The sequence below is a fragment of the Gobio gobio genome (assembly GCF_949357685.1).
Source record: "Gobio gobio genome assembly, chromosome: 10".
Taxonomy (NCBI): Eukaryota; Metazoa; Chordata; class Actinopteri; order Cypriniformes; family Gobionidae; genus Gobio; species Gobio gobio.
The window spans coordinates 38,391,815-38,418,241 of record NC_137116.1 but is presented as its reverse complement, the minus strand read 5'-3'; the positions used below and the strand labels follow the sequence as shown (position 1 = coordinate 38,418,241).

At 38.1% G+C, this 26,427-nt stretch overlaps 1 protein-coding gene across 1 annotated transcript in view; it reads left to right on the top strand.

The window, feature by feature from the left end:
* Window positions 1-2,865: 2,865 nt before the first annotated feature.
* Window positions 2,866-26,427, top strand: part of kcnd3 (potassium voltage-gated channel, Shal-related subfamily, member 3) — a 136,409-nt gene continuing 112,847 nt past the window's right edge. The window contains exons 1-2 of the mRNA XM_079826991.1: window positions 2,866-3,240; window positions 4,185-5,361. Coding sequence (XP_079683117.1) covers window positions 4,259-5,361 — 1,103 coding nt within the window. The 5' untranslated portion in view covers window positions 2,866-3,240; window positions 4,185-4,258. The remainder of the gene's footprint in view (window positions 3,241-4,184; window positions 5,362-26,427) is intronic.

Below are 26,427 nucleotides of genomic sequence, written 5' to 3'. Positions count from 1 at the left end.
TTGCTACCCGTCACATCCCTGAAATGGCTGTAGTTAAATTGATTAATGGTTTCCTTCTAACCACAGACAGTGGACGTGTTTCTGTGCCTGAGCTTGTAAATTTAAGCACATTGTTGGATGCTATTGATCAGTCTATTCTCTTTGACAGGATATTTTAGGGAGTCTTCAACCAAAACTCTTTGTGTCTGTCCGAAAAGAGATAGTCTAGGCTTTGGGCCTTCTCACGTAATTCTTATTACAGTTTAATTACTACATGAGGAATGGAACTTAGTGGAGTTGAGTTGTGTTAAAAGTATAGGTAAGTGCTTTAAGAAAAAGCACAATTGTTCGCTCAACTGTAAAAGTATTCTGTTAGGGTACATTTTCACACTGTCGCCACTGAACTGAGTTTATTGGTATTCTTCAGAACCTTCAGGCCCACTTTGAGAGCTGAGAGTCCCAGCAGAGTTAATTAGGCTTTATATTGCTTACTGAAGCAGCGAATCTGTGGTTACACATATCAGAACCAACTCCACACTCAACAACACGCTTCCATCACAAGGCACGCCAGCACACTAAATCCATCAAGGATTTCCAAAGCCGATAACTGCTGAGGATTCATCCACTGAGACACGTTTGAAGGACGTTACAGGAGAAAAAAAAAAAGAGGGATATAAATAATTCACATATACACAATATGAAGAGAACAGAAATGAAATTCAACTGGCCTGATTTAGGGACTAGAGAACAGCAGTGCATATGGCTTTGTGTTTGCTCATTAATTTGCTGGACTGGTTAAGATTTTGATCCAAAAACACAAATTAATTGCTATTAAACGACAGCAGAAGGATAATTATGCATGCATGAATGCCCAAAGCATTAGTTTCTTCTCTTTCAGGTTACAAGAAAAATAATCACTGGATTTGCCAAAGTTTGTCAAGTTAGTGACATCAAATCTTCAAAAGATGATCAGAGTTTTGTTTGAGGCACTGAATTGCAATTAAACCATTGAACTGCTTTGAATTATGTACTTATTTTCTATACTGTACATCATATTTCTATGTTTTCTGTTTGAGGAGAACATTGTTATTATTTAACTGTTTTCTCAAGCTAGGCGATTATTGTGTTACAATATATTTCACATACTGTAGGCTATAAGCAAAGTAAACTCTGATTGATTGCTTTACATATCAACCAAACGTCTCTTTCTGACTAAGTGGGCAGTTCTTGATAAGCTATCGACCCAACCTTTTGTAGTCTAGTCAAAGGTCTGGCTGTGAGACTAACATATCTAACATAAACATTGTCATTACATTTAACGTAGAAGGTATAACATTTAGCCAATTTGCGAGCCTTTCAAAAAAGAATGAGCGCTTTAAATGTCTTTACAAGCCCTTTTTTACATTGGGTTTCATTATATTTCAAGGGATAGGCATGCGCTGTTTATATTGCAGCTCCTGCGCATGGTGCTCATGTGAACAGCATCGGCTGCCTTAGATCTCGAGAGAGCTTCACTTTTTACAACGGAAACAGCATAGAAGACTGGCACATGCTTGACCGAAATTGTTGAATAAAGTCGTTATTTTTGTTTGTTTTTGCGCACAAAAATATTTGCATCGCTTCATAAAATTAAGGTTGAACCACTGAAGTCACATGGACCATTTTAACAATACCTTTCTGGACCTTGAAAGTGTTAATTAAATAGCTGTCTATGGAGGGGCCTGAGAGCCGGATTTCATCAAAAATATCTTACTTTGTGTTCCGAAGATGAACAAAGATCTTACGGATTTGGAATGACATGAGGGTCAGTAATTACGTTTACATTTATGCGTTTGGCAGGCACTTTTATCCAAAGCGACTAACATTGCATTCAAGGTACACATTTTACATTTTGTCAGTTCTTGATTTCCCTGGGAATCGAACCCATGACCTTGGCGTTGTTAGCACCATGCTCTATTGTTTGAGCTACAGGAAATCTATTTAATGACAGGATTTTCATTTTTGGGTGAACTATCCCTTTAAGAGGACAATTTGTATGCAATTTTGTAGTCAAACACATGCCTTTGTTTCACTATATGTTAGTGAGGAAATTGCATGGACTTCCATTGATTTTATATCAGGTTAATAATATTTTCTATGGTCTAACCCAACCCCTACCCCAAAACTTACCCAACACAGAAAAAGGTGCAAAACACTAGATTTAAACAAAAATATGTTTTGTCCAATTAAAAAGCCTTTTTAACTAGTGAGAACCAAAAAAAATTTGTTCACTGGTCGGTTGTCATAATATTTTACTATTTAAGTCAGGATATTTGGCCATCACAAGTATAGCCAAACCTGCACACATAAACACACACAGAATTTTTTGAAATTTGTTGCATCAGTGTCTTGCATCACACAAAATATTAAAACAAACAAAATATCTATGAACAAAACAAAACTCTTTTTTATCCTGGTTTATAGTTTAACTTCTGATGCAGGCTACTTTTTGGTTTAAGCCTTACTTAAATTTAGTATTAGGAATCAATGTGAGGCTGAGATGTCGTACAGGACGTTTTGAATGTCATCTTTAAATGTGTATGTCTACTGCGCTTGCGAATGACTTTGCGAATCAATTAGGCTACCTTGTCCCCATTTCTATATCGGTCCAGGTAACAAAGCCGCGGCAAGCAAGATAAGCCCGCTATAAAGTAAGGTGAAATCACCGCGCTGTCAAACTGTGGGACTGGCGCGAAAGCGAGCATATACTGCCTCTATGCGTCTCGCGCTCTCTCTGCTCCACAAACACCGATCGCGCGCGCGGAGCCAAACTAGAGAACGCGAGACCTGGCAGCGGAGAGACCTCGGGGAGGGAGAAAGGGAGTGTGCTGGTGTGTGTAAAGGAGAGAGAGAAAGAGAACGAGAGAGAGAGGGAGAGAGGTTGGGAAAAGACTACCACCTCTATCCATCAGCCGAGCATCCTGCGGGAGTCACTTCGTGCGCGCGAGCGGTTGGTGCGGCATTTCTGTCCGTCCGAGCAAATGGATCATAACACAGCGCAGGATGTGACAGAGCAGGGACGCAAATAAAAAGTAAACTAGGATTCTTGCGACTCCAAACACGCTGGTTATTCATTTATTATTTTATCATTTCAGTTTGGTTCTTGTTTTGTGTTTTTCCTCATTAATGTGCGGATTTCTCGGCGAACACTTTCTAAGTGATGTCAGGAGGAAATGTCATAATTGTAGCTGAATGAAAGAAAAGTTCAAAGATTTTCCATGGGTAAGTAACAAAAAACTGAACTGTTGAAAACCAGTTTGCTGTGCTTTTGTCCAGTATTTATTATTATTATTATTATCATCATCATCATCAATGAGATTCATCAGTCTCGTTCATATTTAACCATTTTTATTTGGGCGCAGCTGTGGGTAACGCGGTTGATGTGTTAACAGCGTAAATCTTAATGCTTGTAAAGTAAGAACTACAGCACTGTCAGTGTTTAGCGACTGATATTTCGTGGCGTTTTATTGTTTTGCATGAAGCTCAACAGGTTCGCATCTGTTTCAGACTCCAGCTGCTGAAGGGTTCTGTGTCTCGAGCACAAATTCTGCCTTACTCTTTGGAGTCTTACGTGGGTTGGGAATGAATAGTTTTGCTATCAGCTTTCTTTACGAGTAGTCATGATGTATGTGCTGTATAATGTTGTATTTGCTGTCACTGTAAAGGCAATCTGGTAAAACATGTTAGTCATTTTCTTACACTATAATAAGTGCATTGGTATAGTGGGAATAGATGTGTGCAAAGCATAGCTTATAAATGATGCCTGCAAAAAAAAAAAAAAAAGGACAACTATTTTGTTTCTTTGTTTTGGTGTAGAAATTGTGATTCTAACTAATAACCTTAAGGTTTTATGTCTAATACGGTCTAATGTTTTTGCCTATTTGTCTTTTGTCCTTCTTTTTCCATTGCAACTGTCTTCCCTATCTCTCCTTGTGTTTCGTTTTCCCTTTTTTACGCACTTCTTTTTACTGTACTCTACGTGATTGCTTCCCTTTTACCTCTGCCTCTCGATTCTGCTGGCATCCTGTTCGCTCTTGCCATCTTTTCACTCCCATTTCACATCTGTCTCACTTTCCCACTGGAACTCTCTCCTCTTCCTGTCCTCCCACATTTGCCAATCTCTCACTCTCTTCTATCTTCCCATCTCCCTGTGTCTCTCTGTGTAGATGGGGTCTAATCTAATGTCAAGCTGGTTGTGAAGGTGTTTGATCTGGTCCCCTCGACCCCAGCTGGAGTCCCCATGGCTGCTGGAGTGGCAGCCTGGCTCCCCTTCGCTCGGGCGGCGGCCATAGGATGGATGCCCGTGGCCAACCTGCCCATGCCTGTTGCACCGACCAATAAGAACAAGCGACAGGATGAGCTTATTATCCTCAATGTCAGCGGCCGACGCTTCCAGACCTGGCGGAATACGCTAGACCGTTACCCTGATACGCTCCTAGGGAGCTCCGAAAAAGAGTTCTTCTTCAATGAGGAGACGAGGGAGTATTTCTTTGACAGAGATCCAAATGCGTTCAGAAGTATTCTTAACTTCTACCGCACGGGGAAGCTGCACTACCCACGCTACGAGTGCATCTCTGCCTACGATGAGGAGCTGGCGTTCTTTGGTATCATCCCTGAGATCATCAGCGACTGCTGTTATGAAGAGTACAAGGACCGCAAGAGGGAGAACATTGAGCGTCTCATGGATGACCTTGAGGACAACAAAGACAATAAACTCCCCAACATGACTTTCCGCGAGACCATGTGGAGGGCTTTCGAGAACCCCCACACCAGCACCATGGCGCTGGTTTTCTACTATGTAACCGGATTCTTCATCGCCATATCCGTCATCACCAACGTGGTTGAGACGGTTCCTTGTGGTTCCACGCCGAATTCGAGAGACGTCCCTTGCGGGGAGCGCTACACAGAGGCGTTTTTCTGCATGGACACGGCTTGCGTAATGATCTTCACGGTGGAGTATCTGATGCGACTGTTTGCGGCACCCAGCAGGTACCGCTTCATGAGAAGCGTGATGAGCATTATCGATGTAGTGGCCATCTTACCGTATTACATTGGGCTTGTCATGACCAACAACGAGGATGTGAGCGGAGCCTTCGTCACACTACGGGTGTTCCGTGTCTTCCGGATCTTTAAATTCTCCCGCCACTCCCAGGGTCTCAGAATCCTTGGCTACACGCTGAAGAGCTGCGCGTCCGAGCTTGGCTTCCTCCTCTTCTCCCTCACCATGGCCATCATCATCTTTGCCACAGTCATGTTCTACGCTGAGAAAGGCTCCTCGTCCAGCAAGTTCACCAGCATCCCGGCCTCCTTCTGGTACACCATTGTAACCATGACAACGCTGGGGTGAGTCATATTGTCTCGGAATGACTTTCTCTCTGTATATTTTTACACTTTTTAACCCTGATTGTACATCAAGCCACACCCCTAATACATTTCAGAGGGGAAGTCTTAAAGGGATAGTTCACCTAACACTCAGGAGTACAGGAGCTTGTCACTGGGGAGGTACCCTTAAAGTTACAATATTGTAATATTCATAGTATAACTACTGTAAGGTACTAATATGCACCTTTTATGGGTAGATAAGGTACAAAGTTATCCCTTTAAGAGCTGTTGTATCCCTGAAGTTACAAGTATTTTTCTGACAGAAGAAAATATAAATCCAAATCTGTATGACTGCGTAACACAAAATTGTGTTTTTGTTTTGACCCACACTGACTTACAAAATCAGTTCTTCACAGTATCTTCTTTTGTGTTATGCAGAATAAAGGAAGTCATACAGGTTTGGAACAACAACAGGGTTAGTACATTTTTTGGGTGAACTATCCCTTTAAATAGGCCTATGTACAAGGTCTTATAAACCAACTAGCAACTTAAATGAACACAACTGTTTACAATATAACATTACACCTCATCAAAGGAGAATCCGTTTCCCTGCAGCTTGTGGATTTTCCTTCTTTTCTGAGTTAACTGCTATTAGCATCTAACCCTAATGACCATGGTTGCTGAGTGCAGTCTTGCCAGCTCGAAGCAGCGGTAGGTTTGGATTTAACTCACTGCCCCGGGCTAGACTTTATTCATCCCTATTATGCACCAATTAATATTTAAGCTTGTGTGAAGCAAGCAGAGGAACATCCTTCAGCGTTTCTCCAACACATTAACAACAGACAGCAGCTGCAGAGCTGTATAGCCCCATTTATTTCAACCCTGCCCCTCATAAATCACAGGCCATTTATATGTGTGTTCATGACTGATACATGTAGACGTTTGACACAATGGCTTTAAGAGTATGTGTAGGATTAATTCAGGCAATTAGTTTGAGTGATTATATGGTGTACAGCTTGAGTAATCGGCTATATATCGGCTGCTACAGCTACTACTCTATGTAGCTGTTGTGTCACTGTGGCTTTGAAACTAGAGCTGAAGTCAAAACGGTCTTTGACTTCCTGTTTAGATGGTTGATCATTGGCTGAAGAACCTGCCCTTGAGCCCAGTGACCTCAAAACAACAAGATTAAGGACTTCATTTATTGCGAACAGTAACTCATGAATGTTACATTGCCAAATGGTTCGGTCCTTGATGAATACAGTTGCGCCGGTGTTCAGGTGACTGTCTTATTCTGAGGTAGAATTACAAAGAGTTAGACACATACTTATTTACACTTTCCTTTGAGAGTAATCTGTGTATATGTGGATGGGCGAACCTCTTAACAGGTCATTGTGGGCATTATGTGGAACTATAACCTTATATATCATCCTTATTGTTGTCTTAATGTGTTGGCTAGTTTTACATGGATTTCAGAGTAGCGCAGATCTCATTACTACATTCGCACCGGAGATCCAGTCTCCACCCGCATCTGAGACTTGACCCGAGTTGAGAGCGAGAGAGACTCTTCTCATCAATAAACCACACGCTAGAAGTGTGTGTCACTGTGACTAATGTTCTCAGGTACATGTGCTGAACAATGTAAACCACAAAGACATTTCCAACCCTGCTGACGTCATGTGTTCTCGCTGCACGGGAGAGTTTCCCATTCAGTTCAAACCAGGTATAAGGGGTCATTTTTACGTCCCAGCTGTTTTTTTTTTTTACGGTTGATTGTGCCAGTAGGGTCAGGTTTGTATCACAAACCACCTGTTGATTCTAAGGCTTCCTATCTGTGCTCTTGACCAATGCATTGGTGTGTTTTACACACCTGGTGCTTCTTTTATTCATTGATTCGTTCAGGGGTCTCCACCTCACTCTGCCAGAGTGAAACGCAGCACTGGAGTTCAGCTTCTCTGGTGAGACTGAGAAATCATGTGACCATGTAAAACAAAGACCCACTGCCCTACGAACATGTGCGTGATACTCAGCATGTGAGCTAGGAGAGATAGTTAATCAGAAATATCAAGCATATACAGTATTGTGTGTGTGAATGGTTAACTGTTCTTCTGTGCCTTGTCATCTGTCTGAAGTATTTTCCTCCTCCTCTGTATTGTTTACACCAGTAACATTTAATTTAGCTGCTCTACTGTTGAATTTCATGGCTCTGCGTTTTGTCTTGGCAAGACAGCTAGAGTTGGAAATAAAGAAAAAGAGTGCAAAAGGAAAGAGAGTGTGCTCTTTCTCGGTTTAGTAGACTTCCAGTCGTTTAATGTAAGTGCCAACTTTGTCTTTGATGTTTCTCCTAAACTTCCTAGAGATGCACTGATACTAAAACTCTGGCTGATATTATCAGGATGATAATAATTTAGATGTTATGACTGATAACCCATAAATGGCACATATAAAAATGCCTAATATATTTTGTCTAAATAAATAAATGAATAATAAACGTGAATTTAGGCACCACAACATTGCAATTTAAAGTATGAACATAGATATTCATTTTGATATTTGCTAAAGATTACATTTAACTGTGTTATTAATTAAATTATTAGAGTTTTAAAGAGTTTTTGCTGCCATCTGTTCACATAAAGCATATTAAAAAAAGAATGTAAATGTTAAAATAGGGGAAATGAACTTCACAATTAAAAATCCAATATGCGGATACTAACAAATAAATAAAATAAATATCTAATATTGACCAATAACCAATATTTTATAGATATATCATGCATCCCTAAAATTCCTTAGGATAAATAGAGGAGACATGTTTCTCAGAAAACAAAAAAGAAATTGAAAAGCAGGAGATTTTCCAAATCTCCGTTTGCTCTCCATCTAATCGTGTTGCTATCTAGGAGAAAACAACTGAGATATTAATGCTATCTCTCTGTGATTTTTCTTTCCTATGGGATTAACCTTTGGCATATGAGTGAATGAGACCAAATGATTGAACCCAATGTTGCGTGTTCTGCAGCGAAACATAAGATTTTGTGTTGCATAAATTGTCCAAGAGATGATTCAGTTGCATCATGGTCCATTTGTTAATCTGGCCCTAAACACAGGACTGGAACAACCACGCCAGATCCAGGCAGGATTTTATCTGCATTTTAAAGCTGTTAGCGAGAGAGAGAGATAGAGAGAGAGAGAGAGAGAGAGAGAGAGAGAGAGAGAGAGAGAGAGAGAGAGAGAGAGAGAGAGAGAGAGAGAGAGAGAGAGAGAGAGAGAGAGAGACAGAGAGACAGAGAGAGAGAGACAGAGAGATTTTGACCGTATGAGGGCAGAGTCTGTTTTGAAAATACTTTGAGCATTTACACTTGTGTTTCTGCTGTAAAAACAGGAGGCTGCTGAGGGACTGCAGATTCACCGAAGGGTGATGGGAAGAGAATGGATGTTTGTTCATTGATTTATTTATTTATTTGCGGTAATAAGATGGTGTTGACCTTTAGGTGGAGTAGCATATTCTAAATGACCTTTAAAGAAAAACACAAATCTCTAGTGTGCTTTACAGCACAGTGGCTTGCGAGAGACACCTGAAATATAATTTTCATTCTCTTTCTCTCTCTATATAATTCTGTATATTGGTACCTTATTAGCCTCTAGCCCTGCAGTAGTAGTTTTATTGGTTAAGATATGCTCCCTATGTTAAGGACCTATGCATTCTGCACGCTAATGTTGCTGTGAAGAAAATCACCCTGCTAATGAGGGCTTTCAGTTGTTACCACAAGCATTAATTAACATGACACTCAAAATTCACGGCCCTGTTGCAAGCGCTGAATAGATCCAGACTCATCATTCGGCCCCAACACATTGCTGACTCTCTTCAATGCTGCTCTGTTGGTAGGTGAACATGGTTTGTCGATACTGATCAGAAGCATTGATTAAAAGGAACAAAGGATGAGGGAGAAAAGGATAAGAGACAGAAAGAGGAATGAGGTTGAATCCATTAGCAAGGGTGAATGATGATAATCACCCACAGCTGCAGGGTGTCAAACTGAAGCGTTTCGGATCGGTAAGGCAACATATGTCTGTGTGTGCGTGGGGGGGTCACTGAGTTCAGAATAGCTGTTTCTCTCATGACGTTTGCTGTCAGGGGGCAGCGGAGTAGAAAAATCGGTAAAAAACGACTTCCAGTCGCACCTAGGAGACTTTTGTGTTGCTAATGCACTTGATCTGCTTTGCTGTACATGGAGATGTGAAGTTCTCAACATCATGGACTGAAGTAGAGATCACATGGTGAGTGTATGTTGAAATGGATATATAGACCACATTTGGTGTCTAAAGGTGAAAACATGACTGTTTTATTTTAAATTGAAATAATCATTCACAATTACTGTTTTATGTATTTTTGATCAAATAAATGCAGCCTTGGTATTATACGAGACTTACCGGCCCCAAACTTCTGAACGGTTGTTCTTTTTAACCACAATATTAAATTAATCATAAAATACTCATTACCTAAACAAAATCATTACATCGGGTCCTTCAGGTATAAGTATTTTTTTATCTATCTATGTTTTTATTCATACAATTTCCTACAGTGCGTGAACCAAACAAAACCTACATGAATGCATAAAGGGGGTCAAAATGTCCAATATTGGAATGAATGGTTTTCTTAATAAAAATAGAAAAAAAAATCCTATTAATGAAATAATTAATATATTTGATAATACACAAATGTTTTAATATATGAAACATGTTTATTTGTCCAATTTCATTGTATATATGCATTATGTTGAAATGTATTCTTTTTAAAAAGCAGTTTTACTTTTTCTTGCACTCTAGACTAATTTAGATCTACTGTAGAGTATATTGAACCTTCACTCCCCACATTTCTCACAGACAATGTGAACATTATCTTTTCAGACAGAGACAGAGCATTTCATATAATTTTGTTAACTGTATGGGTAATGGATTTAGCCTAAGTTTGCACTGCTTCCTTTTTTTGGCCTTCGCCTTTTTCTACTCATCTACTGCTTCTGAAATTGCATAAACTACATTTGACGAAGATCTGCAAAATGTGTATAGTATGAATATCATCAAGCATGAATGTGTGTAGTATGAATGCACTACATCCGCTGCCATGTTAGCATTGTCATGAGAGCTACAGTGTGAGTGTCATTTCCCTTCCATTCTCAACTCTTCTCCCATGGTCTATGAATAGTATCCATTGGATGTGAACTTTAGAATCATGGCAGAAGTAGTATGCTACATCCATATCCCCATATTCATCTAAATAAAATAAAGCAAATAGCAGCCTATTTTTATCTGTACAATTTTGTTGCGCATTTGATCAAGTGGCACATTGTGAATTTTTGAAATTTAAATGAGTAAAAAAGAGAGATGAAAATTCATTTGTTTGTTTGTGCTTTTGCCTCTCTTCATTCAAAGGGCTCTGTGTTCCAGAAGCTCGGTTTAGAGTTTCTATGATGGTCAAATTGCTGCCGTTTCATCCCATCAGCCCTCCATAAACACACACTTCCACCATTAGCGATCAGATCTGATGACATATAATGGGAGCATCAATGAAGGAAGGTATTGTTACTCTGTGTAAAAAGAGCATTAAATCCATTACCCGCACAGTTATTTCAACAAGCTTTCAACCCAATGTCAATTTCAGTTCATCTAGTGGTCACTGATCATAGATGTCTGGACTTCTGAGGGTTTTATACTGATTTGCAGTGCCTTTGTTTGTGTTTGTCTGCTGGTTTAAAGCTGTCGACAGAAGGTATGAGGAAAGATTACAGGTGTTAGGTCAAGCCCTCCACTTTAATGAAAGGTCATGGGAGGAAAGTGACAGTCAGAAGAATGTCTGACCTTTGAAACCTCAGAAAATACCTCTCCAAAAAATGAGTACGCCATCTACTCTGATGATCAACTCTGAGTTCAGAGCTGTGAAGCTATAAATTATATATACCGTGCTGTAAATTGTAAACAGAGTTGGCACTTAAAGGAATAGTTCAACCAAAAATGAAAATTCTTATATCATTATCTCACCCTCTTGTAAGTCCAAACACCTTTGACTTTCTTCCTTCTGTGGAAGAAGATATTTTGAAGCTAAACTTTGGAGTTTAAATATATATATATATATATATATATATATATATATATATATATATATATATATATATATATATATATATATATATATATATATATATATATATATATATATATATATATATATATATATATATATATATATATATATATATATATATATATATATATATATATATATATACACCTGTTTCTGGGGGCACTACTGTAAAAAAGAATGTGGGTACAACTTCCGGTGAGGCGGCGGAAGTAGTATACCAATGGTATTTTGTGTGCTAGTTAGTGAAGAGGCTAAGTGTTTTTCGGATCATTTTTCAAGGTTTCAAAAATTATAATTTTGTGTTTATAATGTTAATGTTGTGTTTTTTATCAGATGGTTCCACAAGGGTTTAGTGAATGTCACTGTGAAGCAACATTTGCAACATGAATGACACACACTAAACATTTCAGTTTAGTACATTTATTAGTTAATTAATAACATCACAATACAATTTTCATGTCCTTAATTGTCCTTACTTTACTGACCTTCCACAAAAGTGCTGCTGCATGACTACAACAGCATCCTGGCCCTAATACATGAACAACCCGCTGTCTGTACTTCACCTGTCACTGATGCTAGCACCCATGCCTTGTGATGGGATACATGTAGGCTCAGGCTCGGCTCAATGACCGCTTTTAGATCGTTTCCGACAGATACTGATACGCCTCTTTGCTTTTCAAATTGCTCATCGCCTTACCATCACAGGCTACTGAATCTAGAAAATAGCTAAAAATGCTAACGTACGGGACATCCTCCCAACCAACTACCATGGAGGTTAAAGGTACTGTTGTTTCACCCTTTTGAAATTTCCCACATCGTTAGCAAATTTGGATAGCTTGAATGACTGTCAACTGCTGAATGTCAATAAGCTATGTATCCATCCACCTATTTTTATGCGCATTTTGGGATATCGCTAGCCTAGAAATCTAGACGCACCCTAGCAGCAGCAAATCTAATTTGCAGCCAGGGTAGTCTAGCAACTCTCCGTTGGCATGCGAGCTGGAAAAACCAAACTCAAGCCAATCACGTTGTGTATAGAGTTGGTGGGCGGGTTTAACACAATGACGGCAAAGTTGACGCGGTTCCGCGTGCGCTACTTGTAAACAAAGAAGCTGGTGAACAGCGGTCTTTCGAATCGGCTTTGGCCGCGACTCTGGAAGACTTGGAGTTAAGCTTTTCTTTGATAAAAAAACAAAGAACAGCACTGAAGTCATTCTTAAGAAAGAAAGATGTGTTCAGAGTTTTGCCGACTGGATACGGCAAAAGTTTAATCTATCAACTAACATTAGCTTGGCTTCACCTTCTTCGTTGCTCTGGTTGGTTTTAGCGCTATCCTATTGCATGCAGAGGGCATTTGAAAGACAAACATTTATCCCGCCCCTCGGATTGAGCCCTGCCAATGGTGAGTTCCCAGACCCAACATCTTGATGTGGGTCTGGCTTGTCAGGCTAGGATATCACATCAGAAAATGCTGAATGGAAACTCCAAGATGCGCATTGATTCTATAAATGCACATAAAAAACAACCGGAAGTCGAACCGGAAGACACTCCCACTTTTGACGCAAGCCTTCATGGGGCATAGGAAACTGTATATATTCTTATTTTGTTTCTCTGTTTTATCGATTTATTTCATTTGTGCATGAGCTTTAACTATTAAAATTAGGAATAAGAAATTAAGAATCAAAGATATAGAAAAATTTTGCATCTTAAATTAAACTATAAATTATAAATACAAAATATTACCAATGAAGTCACATGCTTGTTCACTGATACAGTGGTGTGAATGTAGCTACAGAGTGATAAAGGTTTCAAGTTCAATTCCCTTTTGTCAGGGGACAATTTTGTGATAACCTTGACCTGTACTATATGCCGCTTTTATCATCTCTATTCCATTTTTGGCTTCTAGCAGGTAAAGAGGCTTTTTTTCATGAGCACTAATCCCATTTCAATGGTGCAGACACATATATAGCACCAAAGCGAGGGGGCAGTGAAGTAAAGCCCAGGGAGTTGCTGCAGAGAAAGATACCCACTAGGTCACAATTCATTTTCAGTCCTGTCAAACTGCCCCGAATATTTATCTGAAAGATGTGTATGCGCAGCACACGTCACCCCAAAGAACACTTCTGGGGAATGATCATTGAGAGGAGGCAGTGCCTCCATCGCACTATGGGCTATTGCCCTGTTCACACGAGAAATCCCGCCTTTCGTTTCTGTGCGTGTTCTGATACGCAAATCGAGTACAAACCGTTAATGTTAATGGGAAAACAAATTAAAAAATGTAAGACTTTGCCTCCTCATTTCAGAACACCACTGTTAGCCTATATAGCATATTCCAGGATTTGCCATTGCTCATAACAAATACTTTCACAAAAATGATGTATTCATTTTATAGAGTCGTCGCACATTGTGACATATTTAACCGAATAAAACGCATGAGAAAGATATAATAGTTTGGTCAAATATGGTCAATACCTCTGGATGCCCTCCTGTAGTGCCGACCCTGATTGTATGCTGTATAAAGAGTGCTTATGACAGGTGTACAAATTGCCATCCCGCTTCTCAATATGGGGAATGATCATTGTTTCCTGCTGAAATTCCCATAAGCTGATATATCGAGGCTCATATATGAGAGTATTCATTAACCCATAATGTTTGTATGGAAAGAATCTGTGTGTTCATTGTCATAAAAACCTCATTAAAACCGCATAGAGAAAGAATGAATGAATGATGATGATGGTGTTTTTTTTTGTGCTGCTGTGTGCAAATGACCATGCTAAAGTTACGCAGCTGTGTGATCATCTTAAATATGACATTTGCAGTTTTGTCCCTCTTTCATACAGACACTCACATTTCCCCCTGGGACTGCTTCTGTGTGTGTGCCGTAAACGTATAATTTTGCTCTCCCCTGTGCTCTTTTCAGCTGTAATTGTTTCACGCCTGGGTTTTTGTCTCTCTGAGTCTAGCTGATCCACACACTGAATCGTGAAGGTTTCAGAAGGTGATTTGTCACTCAAACACATAGAGTAGTTAAGAGCCGCCGTCTGACAGATTAGTTTCATGACATGGAAAGATAGCATAATGAATACATTTCAAGGCTTCATTCATTGCCGCCAAAGCTCTCTCTTTAACAGGTTGCAGGTTCAGTTTCTTACTGTATGCAAGTAAAATAGAAAATATAAGTATGTACGTAGCACCTATTAAAAGAGTGTTTTAAAAAAGACGTACATTAGCATGCTTGATGTTTAAAAAAGGGTTGTTACCACGTAATGTTACAATGTTACCACGAAACCTCAAATACGATAATCCCTTTGCAAGGGACCTCCTTTCTACATATAAAGGAAGCTAAGGAAGTTAAAGATGCTGTATGTAAGTTTTTGACTGTACATAAACATAAAAATACCATAATATGTTTGCAGATATTTAGGAAACTACCTCCTTTCTAAAATATAAAGGAAGCTAAGGAAGTTAAAGGTGCTGTATGTAAGTTTTTGACTGTACTTAAACATAAAAATGCCATAATACACTCTAAAAAATGCTGGGTTAAAAATAACCCAAGTTGGGTTGAAAATGGACTAACCCAGCGATTGGGTTGTTTTAAGCAAACATTTAACCCAACCGCTGGGTTAAAACAACCCAATTGCTTGGTTAGTCCATTTTTAACCCAGCATTTTTTAGAGTGTATGTTTGCAGATATTTAGGAAACATGCTGAGTTCACATACTTGTTTCTCAGAAAAACAATGCCACAGCCAGTTATTTTACTTTGAAATGTGCGTTCTGAATGTCTGTTTTTGATTTGGTCTGTGTGATACCGCACATTGCAAATTTACCCAATAGTATTTCGACACCCCGGGTTGCCATTTGGTTGAAAACATAGTGTATACGTAGCCATGGAAGCCAGCAAACAAACTGGGTCAGAGATTGCAGATTCTACCAGTCCTAAAAAGCCTCGGCATCCATCTAAAAATCCCTATGAACAGAAGCACATTAAAATGCGGATAAATCAACTCATCAACTCACAGTGTTTAAGTCTCCTCGCCTTTCATTGTCAATTGCTCTCGTTCCTGTCGCTATTTCTTTACCCGTGGTCTGAGGAGGAGGGGCGGGGCAAACGATATTTTGAATTTGGACTGCAGTACCAATTTCGACCACTAGCTGTCATTCTTACATACAGCACCTTTAATGTATAAAGATACGTTTTTTATCTTTTTTATTCAATAAAGTTAACACTAAGAGTAGTAACAGTATAAAAACCTGAAGAAAAACATAAAACTACAGCTGTCAATATCAAAAAATCAAAGTTTCATGATTTCTGACCATTATTTAGAGTGAAACAAAAATAAATGTCAAATTTGGTAAGCACTTATTTCTATAATAATAATTAAGAAGAAGACTACATTTATAAATAAATGAATAAAAATGTTATTAGTGCAGAGTAAGGATGACAAACAGAAAGATGTTCCAGTCATGTGCCAGTCTTTTCTATTCTATATTCTATTCTAATATTAAAAAAGAGAGCGAAACAAAATCCATAAAGGAGTAAGAAGAGTCTGTGACTGACAGAAATGAGCGTCACTCCCACTCAGTGTTTCTGTTTAATGCATTTGGTCATTGACCACTGTCATCTTAACTGCTGGTAATGAATCTGCTACTGTCACACTGAATAATGATTTGCCTCCACACCACCACCAGCTGCTGCTGCTCGGGGCTATGCATATGTTTCTATTCGTGTGTGTGTGTGTGTGTGTGTGTGTGTGTGTGTGTGTGTGTGTGTGTGTGTGTGTGTGTGTGTGTGTGTGTGTGTGTGTGTGTGTGTGTGTGTGTGTGTGTGTGTGTGTGTGTGTGTGTGTGTGTGTGTGTGTGTGTGTGTGTGTGTGTGTGTGTGTGTGTGTGTGTGTGTGTGTGTGTGTGTGACAGGATCAAAACTTTGCTTGTGCTGCACTGAATAAATTGGGATAAATGTCTGTTGTTTTTGTCTTTGGGCTTCAATTTAATCATCATTAGTGACTCATTCAGAGACGTGAAATGGATGGTTTGACAGTCACATGACTGCAGCAGCAACACTTCATACATACTGATGCGCACGCATGAGCCAACACACACTCAAAGACACAAATAAGCACACACCCGCAGCTACCCTCCTGTCTCCCGCGGATCCTTTTCGGCCCCAGCTGGTTGATGCCGGTGCTAATGTCACTAAACAATCATCACTTCTGTGGTGTTTATGTTTACTCCTGATATTAGTTGCTCGTGGCAACAAATTAATTAATGACTCTGCACTGATAGCTCCTGCTGCTCTGAACTAGTGCTCATAAAAACAAATATCCAGCTTTAAACAGATGGACTGTGGAGTGAAAATGTGGTTTGTTGTGCCTACCAGCCTCTGAGATCCAACTTTCTTTAAAAAGAAAGGACATGTGACCGAACACTGAAAAAAAATATTTTCTTGATCTGTATTTTTCTTGTTTTCCAGTTCAAATTATGCATCTTTAAATCAAGACAATGACTGTATCCTTGGCAAACAAAATTTAGTAAGAAAATCAGACTCGTTTTTGAATAAGGTTTATTTTTCTTGTGCCACAGGAAAAATTTTTTTGACTGAACTTGACTGAAGTTTTTGCTTACAATTAAAGTTTGTATGCTAGAACATGTAGGTTGCTGAAAGTGTCAGCTAGACGACATTATCTAAACCTATCGTCACTTTCATCTGAATGTGTAAACGGAGAGAAAGTGTGTGTCAGTATGTATGGAATGGAATATTAGCTGACTGCATTCGGAATCTTAACACATGTTGAAAAAAATATGGTAAGGGTTGAGTTGGTATGGGGTTTTTTGTGTGTTTTTTTTATATTCACCTAGGCTGAATCAATTTAATCAAAAATGCAGTAAAAACAGTAATATTGTGAAATATTATTATTTAAAATAACTTTTCTATTATAAGACATTTTATTTATTACTGTGATAGCACAGCAGATTTTTTTGCATGGTCCTGCAGAAATCATTCTATGCTTATTTTGGTGCTCAAAACATTTCTTACTATTATTTTGTGCTACTTGATATTTTTGTGGAAACCATAGGCCTTTACATCTTTTTTTCAGGATTCTTTGAATATAAAGTTCAAATGAACAGCATTTATTTTTTGTAATATTATTAGTGTTTTTTTTTTTTTTTTTTACTTTGAGTATTGATTAATTAAATATCCTTGAAGAAAAAAGTATCGATTTATTTCCAAAAACTGACCCCAAATTTTTTTAACTGTATTGTATTGTAGAATCCCGTTAAGCTGCAAACATTTCAGCATACAGTATATATATATATATATATATATATATATATATATATATATATATATATATATATATATATATGAAGAGTTCAGATGCAAAAGCCTCTAAAAGCCACTTCGTCAAAAATGAGATAACGTTACTGAGAGAATGTTCTCCGCATATAGTATACGTTCATAAAATACTTTCACTTCAAACCCCTAAATCCCAGCCTCAGCCTATTCAGAACCGGTGCTTAGGTAGAAACCTGTACATAGAAGCCTGACAAAAATGCTTATTTTAAAGAAAAACGTCAGACGGACTTAGAGGCTTTCGCATCTGAAGTCTTCAAAAACCTGAAATGGAAAGTGATGCATTGTTGGATGCAGTGATCTGTGTGTTTTGTGTACTGAAATTTTGCAAATGTAGTAGGTAATCCAGATCTATATATGCATGCAAAATTCAGATACTTTACACGTATTACTTTGCTTCATACTACAGCATATACTGCAGAAATAGTAAGGTCTGATTTTGTGAGATTGTAAGCGTGTGTGGTTTCATCACTACAAATAAGAGCAGTAAACCCCAGTGTCCTTCTCTCTCACCTGTGTTATTTTCCACAGCTTTAATCTTTATTTAAGCATTACGCAATCACACCACAGGACATCTGCACCCAACCCCCTGTTTTTGTACCCCTTGACCATTTTTTTCCCTTTATGTTCCTCCTCTATGATCATCCTGTTCTCTCTCTCCATCAGTACAGTATCAGTAGCTGGACTGCAGTGATTCAAGGTGAATCTGGTCAAACAAACTGAACATCAGCATCCCGTTGGGAACTCATCTCACTGCGGTCACACCATTGTCCTCTCAGGTTTTCCTGCTTCACACAAATGAAGTTAAACAGCTCGAGGCAAACACACAGACCGCTCAGGACGTAGCCAATTCTACTGACACCTTCAGCAGAACCGCAACATCACCTCTGATGCACACTGAGCTCGAATCAATCAAATGTACTCAGGTCGTGTAATGCGTTTAGATGCGTCCCATTTTGAGTACTAGAGTACCATACCGTTTTGTAGTATAAATAGTGTATGTAATGTGTTCACACTGAACATTTCAAAAAGATAAAGTGCACTTTAAATACCCAGATGATGCACTTAATTAACCGGAAAAAAACAAAATGTGGAACGTTGGACACTTCATGCACTGTTGCAGCTTTAATTACGTACTGGAGGGGGAGGGGCTAACAGACACTGATGTCGAATGACAAAATAACTTGACAAAATTCTATACGGTTGAGTACATGTTATAAATGCATAGTGTAATTTGGGACACAACTTTTGTTTTAACCTGTAGGTAAATGCTGGTTAATAAAATGCCTAATTTCTGGGGGGAAAAAATCCCTTAATTAGCAAAAAACTTTTTACGCTCACTTGCGTAAAAATGTATTCGTAAATGCAAATAATGGGAGATGGAAACGCATTTGCCGAATAAACTCTAACATAATGAACATTAAACCTACGTGACTAATCGGCTGTTTCCGTTGATGGTGTCAATAATGTTGCACAATCATAACTAATTGCAGTCCTGTCTCCATTTTCTATGCGTGCCTTGTTTTATTTACTTTTGGTTACCAATAACACCGTCATCCTCTCGAACAACTTGATGGAAACGCACCTAATTTGCGGGGTTTTTTTGCTATTTTTTGTGCGTGATCGCATGATGCGCGTGGTGGGAGTGGCGGCACTGGATGGACTCTGAAATAAAATAAAAATAGATATAAGATGCAGATGCAAAACTTAAACAACAAAAAAAACAAAAAAAATTTATATATATTGCCTTGGTAACTAATTGTAATTACTAAAAAGAAAACATTTAAATAAATTATTAAAGCTTTAAAGAAATATTAGAAAACTAATAAAGATGGCAAAAGCAGAAAAAACAAAACTTTTTAAAATTCAAAGTGAAAACCGAAAATATTTAAATAAAACCTAATTCAAAATATTAATAAATACTATGATTTTTTTAATCATTTATATGGATAATATTAAAATAATACTGCTCCAGTGAAATCACAAACTAAACAATCAAATTTGCTACCATTACTAACACATCTACTGACATACAGATGCAAGATCCAATCCATGCATTTAAACTACTGCAAAACAACACATACACAAGTCCACAGAATGCATAATATAAACACACTCTTGCCAAACTACAGATATTCAAATCACTCTCTCAGCCAAGCTGCTGCTATTTTAGCAGCCAAACTCGTTCGCAAACATGCACGTTCACTTACATAAACTTACAAACACACACACTCCAGGGCACCAAATGCGTTTGTAAACAGGCAGATGGGCCCCTTCTGCTCCTGATCTCGTGTCCGTCTCCACAGCCAAAAACTGCTGATCCAGGTCACACACTTAAGGATAAATACTGAACAATCAGAGCAGACGCAGCACATCTGTTCTCAGAGCAGATTATTCAAGAAGCATGTTTACATGCGCTGTTATAATCTATCTGTACAAGTATACATGACTAGTGTTCGGGGAAAGTTTGCCTGATGAAGGTCATGGGACCGAAACGTTGCAGCAAATAAAGCATGTTTTTGATACTTTTGCAAGTAGATAGGTTGCGTTACTCTCTTTTGTCTTTGATTTTTGATTTTTTTGGTCCTGTCACCTATACACCTATCCATAACCTGCAGGTGTACGTGGGTAATTGTTAATAAAAAGTAATGTGTTACAATATTACGTTACTCCCTAAAAAGTAACTAATTGTGTTACTTAGCTACTTTTTATAAAATAAAACAAAAAATATAATCAAGCGTATAGCGTTAGTTCTGGCAGGTCATGTTAGTCAAGCTTGCATAAGCTTACTGTCAGCTGATCACGTCTACCTATAGGAATGCGATGCCTATCACAGCATGCATATAAGCTCCTTCAGTACTATCAGCTGCTATCACGTTTCTCCAGAGCTAATTAACCTCCTCCATCCCCAGCTCCTCCTCTTGTCAGACAGGATTTGGCATTCTGATTTCCCCTGAATCAGACTAAATTCCCAAATTATGTTGTACATTTCAATATTGACATTAATGCTATCTGCAAAACATTGTTGCTTCTGTTCTGTTTACCCTAGGGGGGTTTATCACTGCTCTCCCTGCTCTTATCCATGCTAGGCTGCATGGATGCGCAGGGAGTTCTTGTGCCCAGAACAGAACCATACCGCCAATCTAAATTATATGCTAATTGTCTATCACTTTGATGATAGTGATCCTGACAGAATTACTTTAGCAATGCTTTTTTCGCCTTGGGCTGGGCTTGCTTGTATGAAGTCTCCTCAAACACACCTTTCAGCTGCCATTCTGAATTGCAGAAGAATAGGATGCAGGAGATGAGATCATTTCAGTTTTTATTCATTTTGAGGAATACTGAATCTGTTTTTTGTGTCAGTGAGATGAGCAAATGCATGCTCACATTTAGCCTAGAACTACAATAACCATTATGTTTACACAGCGCACACAACGCCTCTGCACCTTACTTCCAATTTCTCTCAACATGGGGACAGGAGAGGTGTCAGTAAATAAATGGGAAAACAAAGTACCTTGCGTTACTTATTTGAAAAAGTAACTCGGATATTTTGTTGTAAATTTAAAGCTACACTATGTATTTTTTCACGGCTAGGGGTCACTAACCTCTTCAAATCAATAACAAAGACATAGAATGATGTAGTGAATGAGCGTGGAATCATGGAACTTGTCGTCATACCGATGGATCTAATCATGTTATGGGGAAATTGTGTTTATGGTTGAGTGAATACATTCATGTTTTTTAACATGACTGTGGTATGAAGCAGGGTGCGATTACTAATAAGAGACCGATATCAGCGCCACACGCGCAAGTCCAGAGGGATATAAAGAAATGAGGACATTTCATTCTACCGAACTAACTGCAAGTGCTGAATTACTACTCATACAGGTCAGCTTATTTGACCTCTGTCAAGTCGAAGTTTGTTGTGAAGCTCTCGCCATCTCAAAACGCCACGTCGATACTGATCCACTTTTGATTTCTCATTTTGTTCCAAAGTCTGCTTGCCCTTGTCCATAATGTTTGAACGACACTACAACAGCGCTAGACGTTATGCAGTTTTCCACGTCTGTTGCCATGGTTTTTATGTGGCGGTAAAAGCGGAAACCGAGGGTGACCAGATATGACGCCATTGACAGGCGACTTCCTCACACGTCATGGTTCCTTGGGTCACAATTTTAGATTTACAAATAGTTGGAAACATTTGGGATTTTGTACATATTGCACCTTTAAAAGTAATGTGTTACGTTAGTTACTTGAAAATGTAATCTGATTACGCAACTTGTGTTACTTGTAATGCGTTACACATTGTATGATCTACGGTGTTGGGGGTAATTGAATATTTGAAGGATTAAATGCACGACCTTGTCACGTCTGTCTTTCGGAGCACACAGCTGAGGCCATTTGTTGTGAGAATATTATGATTGGTCTACTCTATGTCTGTTAGTCCAACTTCACAAAACCCAAGCTGGTAAGATTTCAGTCGGACAAAACATATATAAAGACAATTTATTGCTTTAGTTTGACTGAATTCAAACTTTTAAAGTGCATGTAAACGTACATAATGTCCATCTGTTCACATTTTGAGCAGGATGTTTATTGGTGTAATGAAAAGTAATGGTGTTATTCTATATTTAAAATGCTTAGGCTGTTCCTACACATCCTCTGAATGGACTTATGCTTCAACGTTCTCTTGTTTCACTCATTTGACTGTGGAATCATCTCTGACACCACTGGTTAACCTTTGATTGATTTTTTTCCCCCTATTTATCTCTGCTTTAATCTCCTTAAATTGTTTTTCATTGACTCTCAAACTGATTAGATTTGACTGCCAGAATCAAATGTCGGTCTGCAGGATGAGGGTGTGATGTTTAACATATTTTTTACATTGAGATCAATGGAAAATATAACAAATAACTTTCTCAAGGTATCTTGTTTAGCATCATCCAGTAGTACATGCAACATGTACTAGTGTAAATCATGTTTGCAAACATGTTGAAACATAGCAAATGTATAATGAATTGAGTAACAAACAGACGAATAATGAATTCTAGCCTCATCAAATGCACATACTATAGATTCTGAATGCAGGTGCCCAAACCACAGGCTGCTCTTACTAATTGAGTTCGACTTCTGCTGGATAGTTCACTAGCTGCAAGGTCAGATTTATTGACAAAACTTCAGTTATTTGACATAGGTGAAACTAATCAAGTAGATTCAAGATCTATAAACCTCAGAAAGACCATGCTGCTGTTTGAAGCTTTAGTGAGCAGCATGATTATTATATCTAGTTTTAAGGATGGTTAGATATTTTGACCAGAAATCAAGACAAAACTACTAAGAATAATGGAGTTTGGCAGTGTGCAGAATCTGCATACAAACTTGAACATACAATATAACGAGATCTGACAACCCCCAGCCAGTGTTGTTACTTTTAAATAAAACTATAAAAAAAAAAATTGTTAGTTGAAATAGAGTTGATATAAAATATAATCAAATATTAATATTCGATGAAAAATGTAAACTTGAAAAACAAAAATAAATAAAGGCTAAATAGAAAGATTAGAAAAACTAAAAGCACATAACAAAATTACTAACACTTAAACCAAAATTAAAATGAAAACTATAAAATAAATAAAAGCTCATCGTCACTGTCAGACGGAAACCTGGCTACTTTTTGGAAAAAAAATAGTATTTTTTAAATAAATGAACACCACGTTGTCAGAGTTGATTTTGTGGCTTTATATATGGTCAGACACTTGCATGTGTCATTATATTATTTACATTTTACCAAAATCGAACAAACAAGGTACAAGTTTTTTGACCGGAGGACACGTATGTGTTTTGTCCATCAGTAGATCGGCTGCATCTGAGGCAATAAGTGCATCGCGTTTTGTTAGCATCAACTTACAGGTTATAAAGTTTACTGTAGCTATGGGGCGCTTAGTTTTTCTGTCATTTGACAAAGTTTGAAGCAAATACACCCATTAGTCAAAAGTCTTGTGGACACATATATATTGTGTGTTTTGAGGCCTTAATTTTAAAACTTTTTTTTTTTTTTTTCTCAAAAACCATGCATAAACATTTTTTCTCTCAAAAATACAATCATGTACATACATGTTGCTCACATATTATGGTAGCCCAGTTTGTGCTGAATACAGTGTAATTACACTTTTGCCATTAATGTGTTTATAAGCACCTGAAAAAAACACAAATGCCAGAGTATGTCTAAACTTCTAAAGGGTCCCAAAACAGCTCAGACTCCTAGGGGTTAAGTCTACACACAGGTTATTTAACACAGTACTGGCTATGACTCGAAGATAGATGCTATAGACTAAGACACTCTTCTTTGCTCCTGATACATAAAGCATTTTTAGTTAACTTTGCATTGCAAACAAGCAAAGACGGTCCAAACTGCATTCAGCACTATCACGACAGAGGCGGGGTGGAGTTATGAGGTTTGAACAACAGTTTGAGTCTCCAGATATAGTCACATACTCTTTTTAAGACTTTTTTTTTTCTTTAAAAATTTTCCCCAAAAAAAATTATAATAACACTGTCCCCAATACAACAGCTAATGTAAATACAAGCGGCTCACTGTAAGTTATGAGTATGTGATGGCAGAGCAGAGTACAGAACTAGAGTGACATTAACTTATGTGAGTGTGTGCTTTAAAGGGACAGTTCATCCAAAATGTAATATTCTGTCATCATTTATTTATGTTTTTCTACATGATTAAATAGAACACAATAGAAGGTACTTAGAATTTTTTTTCCATTCAATGAAAGTCAATTGGGTGCCACATTGGTGCCCTCCTGACTTCTATTGTAAGGACAAAAACATTCTTTAGAACACCTTGTTTTATAAAGAAAGAAACTCATATGATTTGGATTGACATGAGGGTGAGCAGGGCCGTAGGCAGGGTTTTATAATCACCAAGGTGCCGATTCAAAATGACGAAATTAGACAAAATTGTATTAATTTGCCTGATTATTTTCGTCAGTCTTTTAACATTTCTGTCCAGCTGTCAAATATGAAATGTTAAGTTTAGCTACTTACATCTTATTCCACAGTTTATGACAGGTTACTGAAGTCACGCTGGAATTCGCGCTTCTTTGATTTTATTGGTCATCTCAAATGTTTTAACATTGACGAGCGGTGACAGACCAATGACAGTTCAGATGAGAAGATCTTGCTGCTGTGCAATATCCTCCCGTCACGTACAGGTAGGGTGACCACCATCAAACAAACCAAATGTGGGACGATTACTAAGTTTGTGTGGGACGATGTGGGACATGTTACCAACACTAAAACATAACCTAAAACTGTTGTATAATCTTAAATTCAACATCACTGAGCCCAAAGGCAGCAGGCATCATGCAGATGACTACTTTTGAAACAGTTCTGCCCAAGTGCAACTAAAATCCAACTAAATAAATAATTAAACAAATAAAACAACATTAAATGAGTTAATCTTATATATATATATATATATATATATATATATATATATATATATATATATATATATATATATATATATATTCATTCATTTATATACAGAGCTATCTATTCGTTTTCTGACAGGGAACACATGGAACGAATCACTGCTCCACATTTTGATTGACAGCCGTCACAACCTACTAGTGACCGTGTTTACTCCTTTCTTTTCAACCATTGGATATGGTTTAAAAGACGGCTTTTGTATTTGTGTAAGGCGGGATGTTATTTCTGACGAAGCGCTGTTAAATATAGGTGAAAAACGATGCCGCAAAAATAATAAATAAAATGCTTTCTTAAAAAGGCAAAAGAACGCATGCATGTTTTCTCAATATGATCTTTAAAAATCAACAGACTGGTGAAAATGCGGGACATTTTCTCAATATGCGACATGCGGGACAGGGGGTGAAAATGCTGTGCGGTACAACGCAAAGCGGGACGGGTGGTCACCCTACGTACAGGTCTCTCACACACATACACAATAGATCATTTAAACACTGAACACGCATTCACAATACATCATAGAATAATTCTCAACTCACAATCATCGACACGCAGTCATGCATCACTCTACACAAGAACTAACCGACTGTCTGTGTGTGTGTGTGTGTGTGTGAGAGAGAAATGAAAGGTGCTGCAACACAGAGGAGCAAAGAATAAACTCAATGCACTCAACCCCACTCATCTTTCTGTCTGTCCCTCGCTCTATCTATCTCTACCTCTCTCTTTTTTCATCTCTTCCTGCCTATGTGTATCTAAGAGAGCGAGAGAGAGAGAGAAAGTGTGGGTAATTCAAACCCGGCTGTCAGTATTTAATTAGAAGGGGTCTGTGATAACATTGCAGCAGTCACAGCAAAGAGGACCGTGTGTGTGTATGCGAGTGTGTGTACTGACAGATACTTTCGATAAAAGGATGGCTGTTTTATACAATCATCTCACTGCTCTCTATTAAACATGGCAAAGTGAGGGCAGCACTGAAAGGCTTTGGGACTAAAATACACACTTGCTTGTATAAACACATGCACACATACACTAAACATTTTTGGGATGGTATTTCCAATAGAAGACGGTACATATCTATGTTATGAATATTTATTA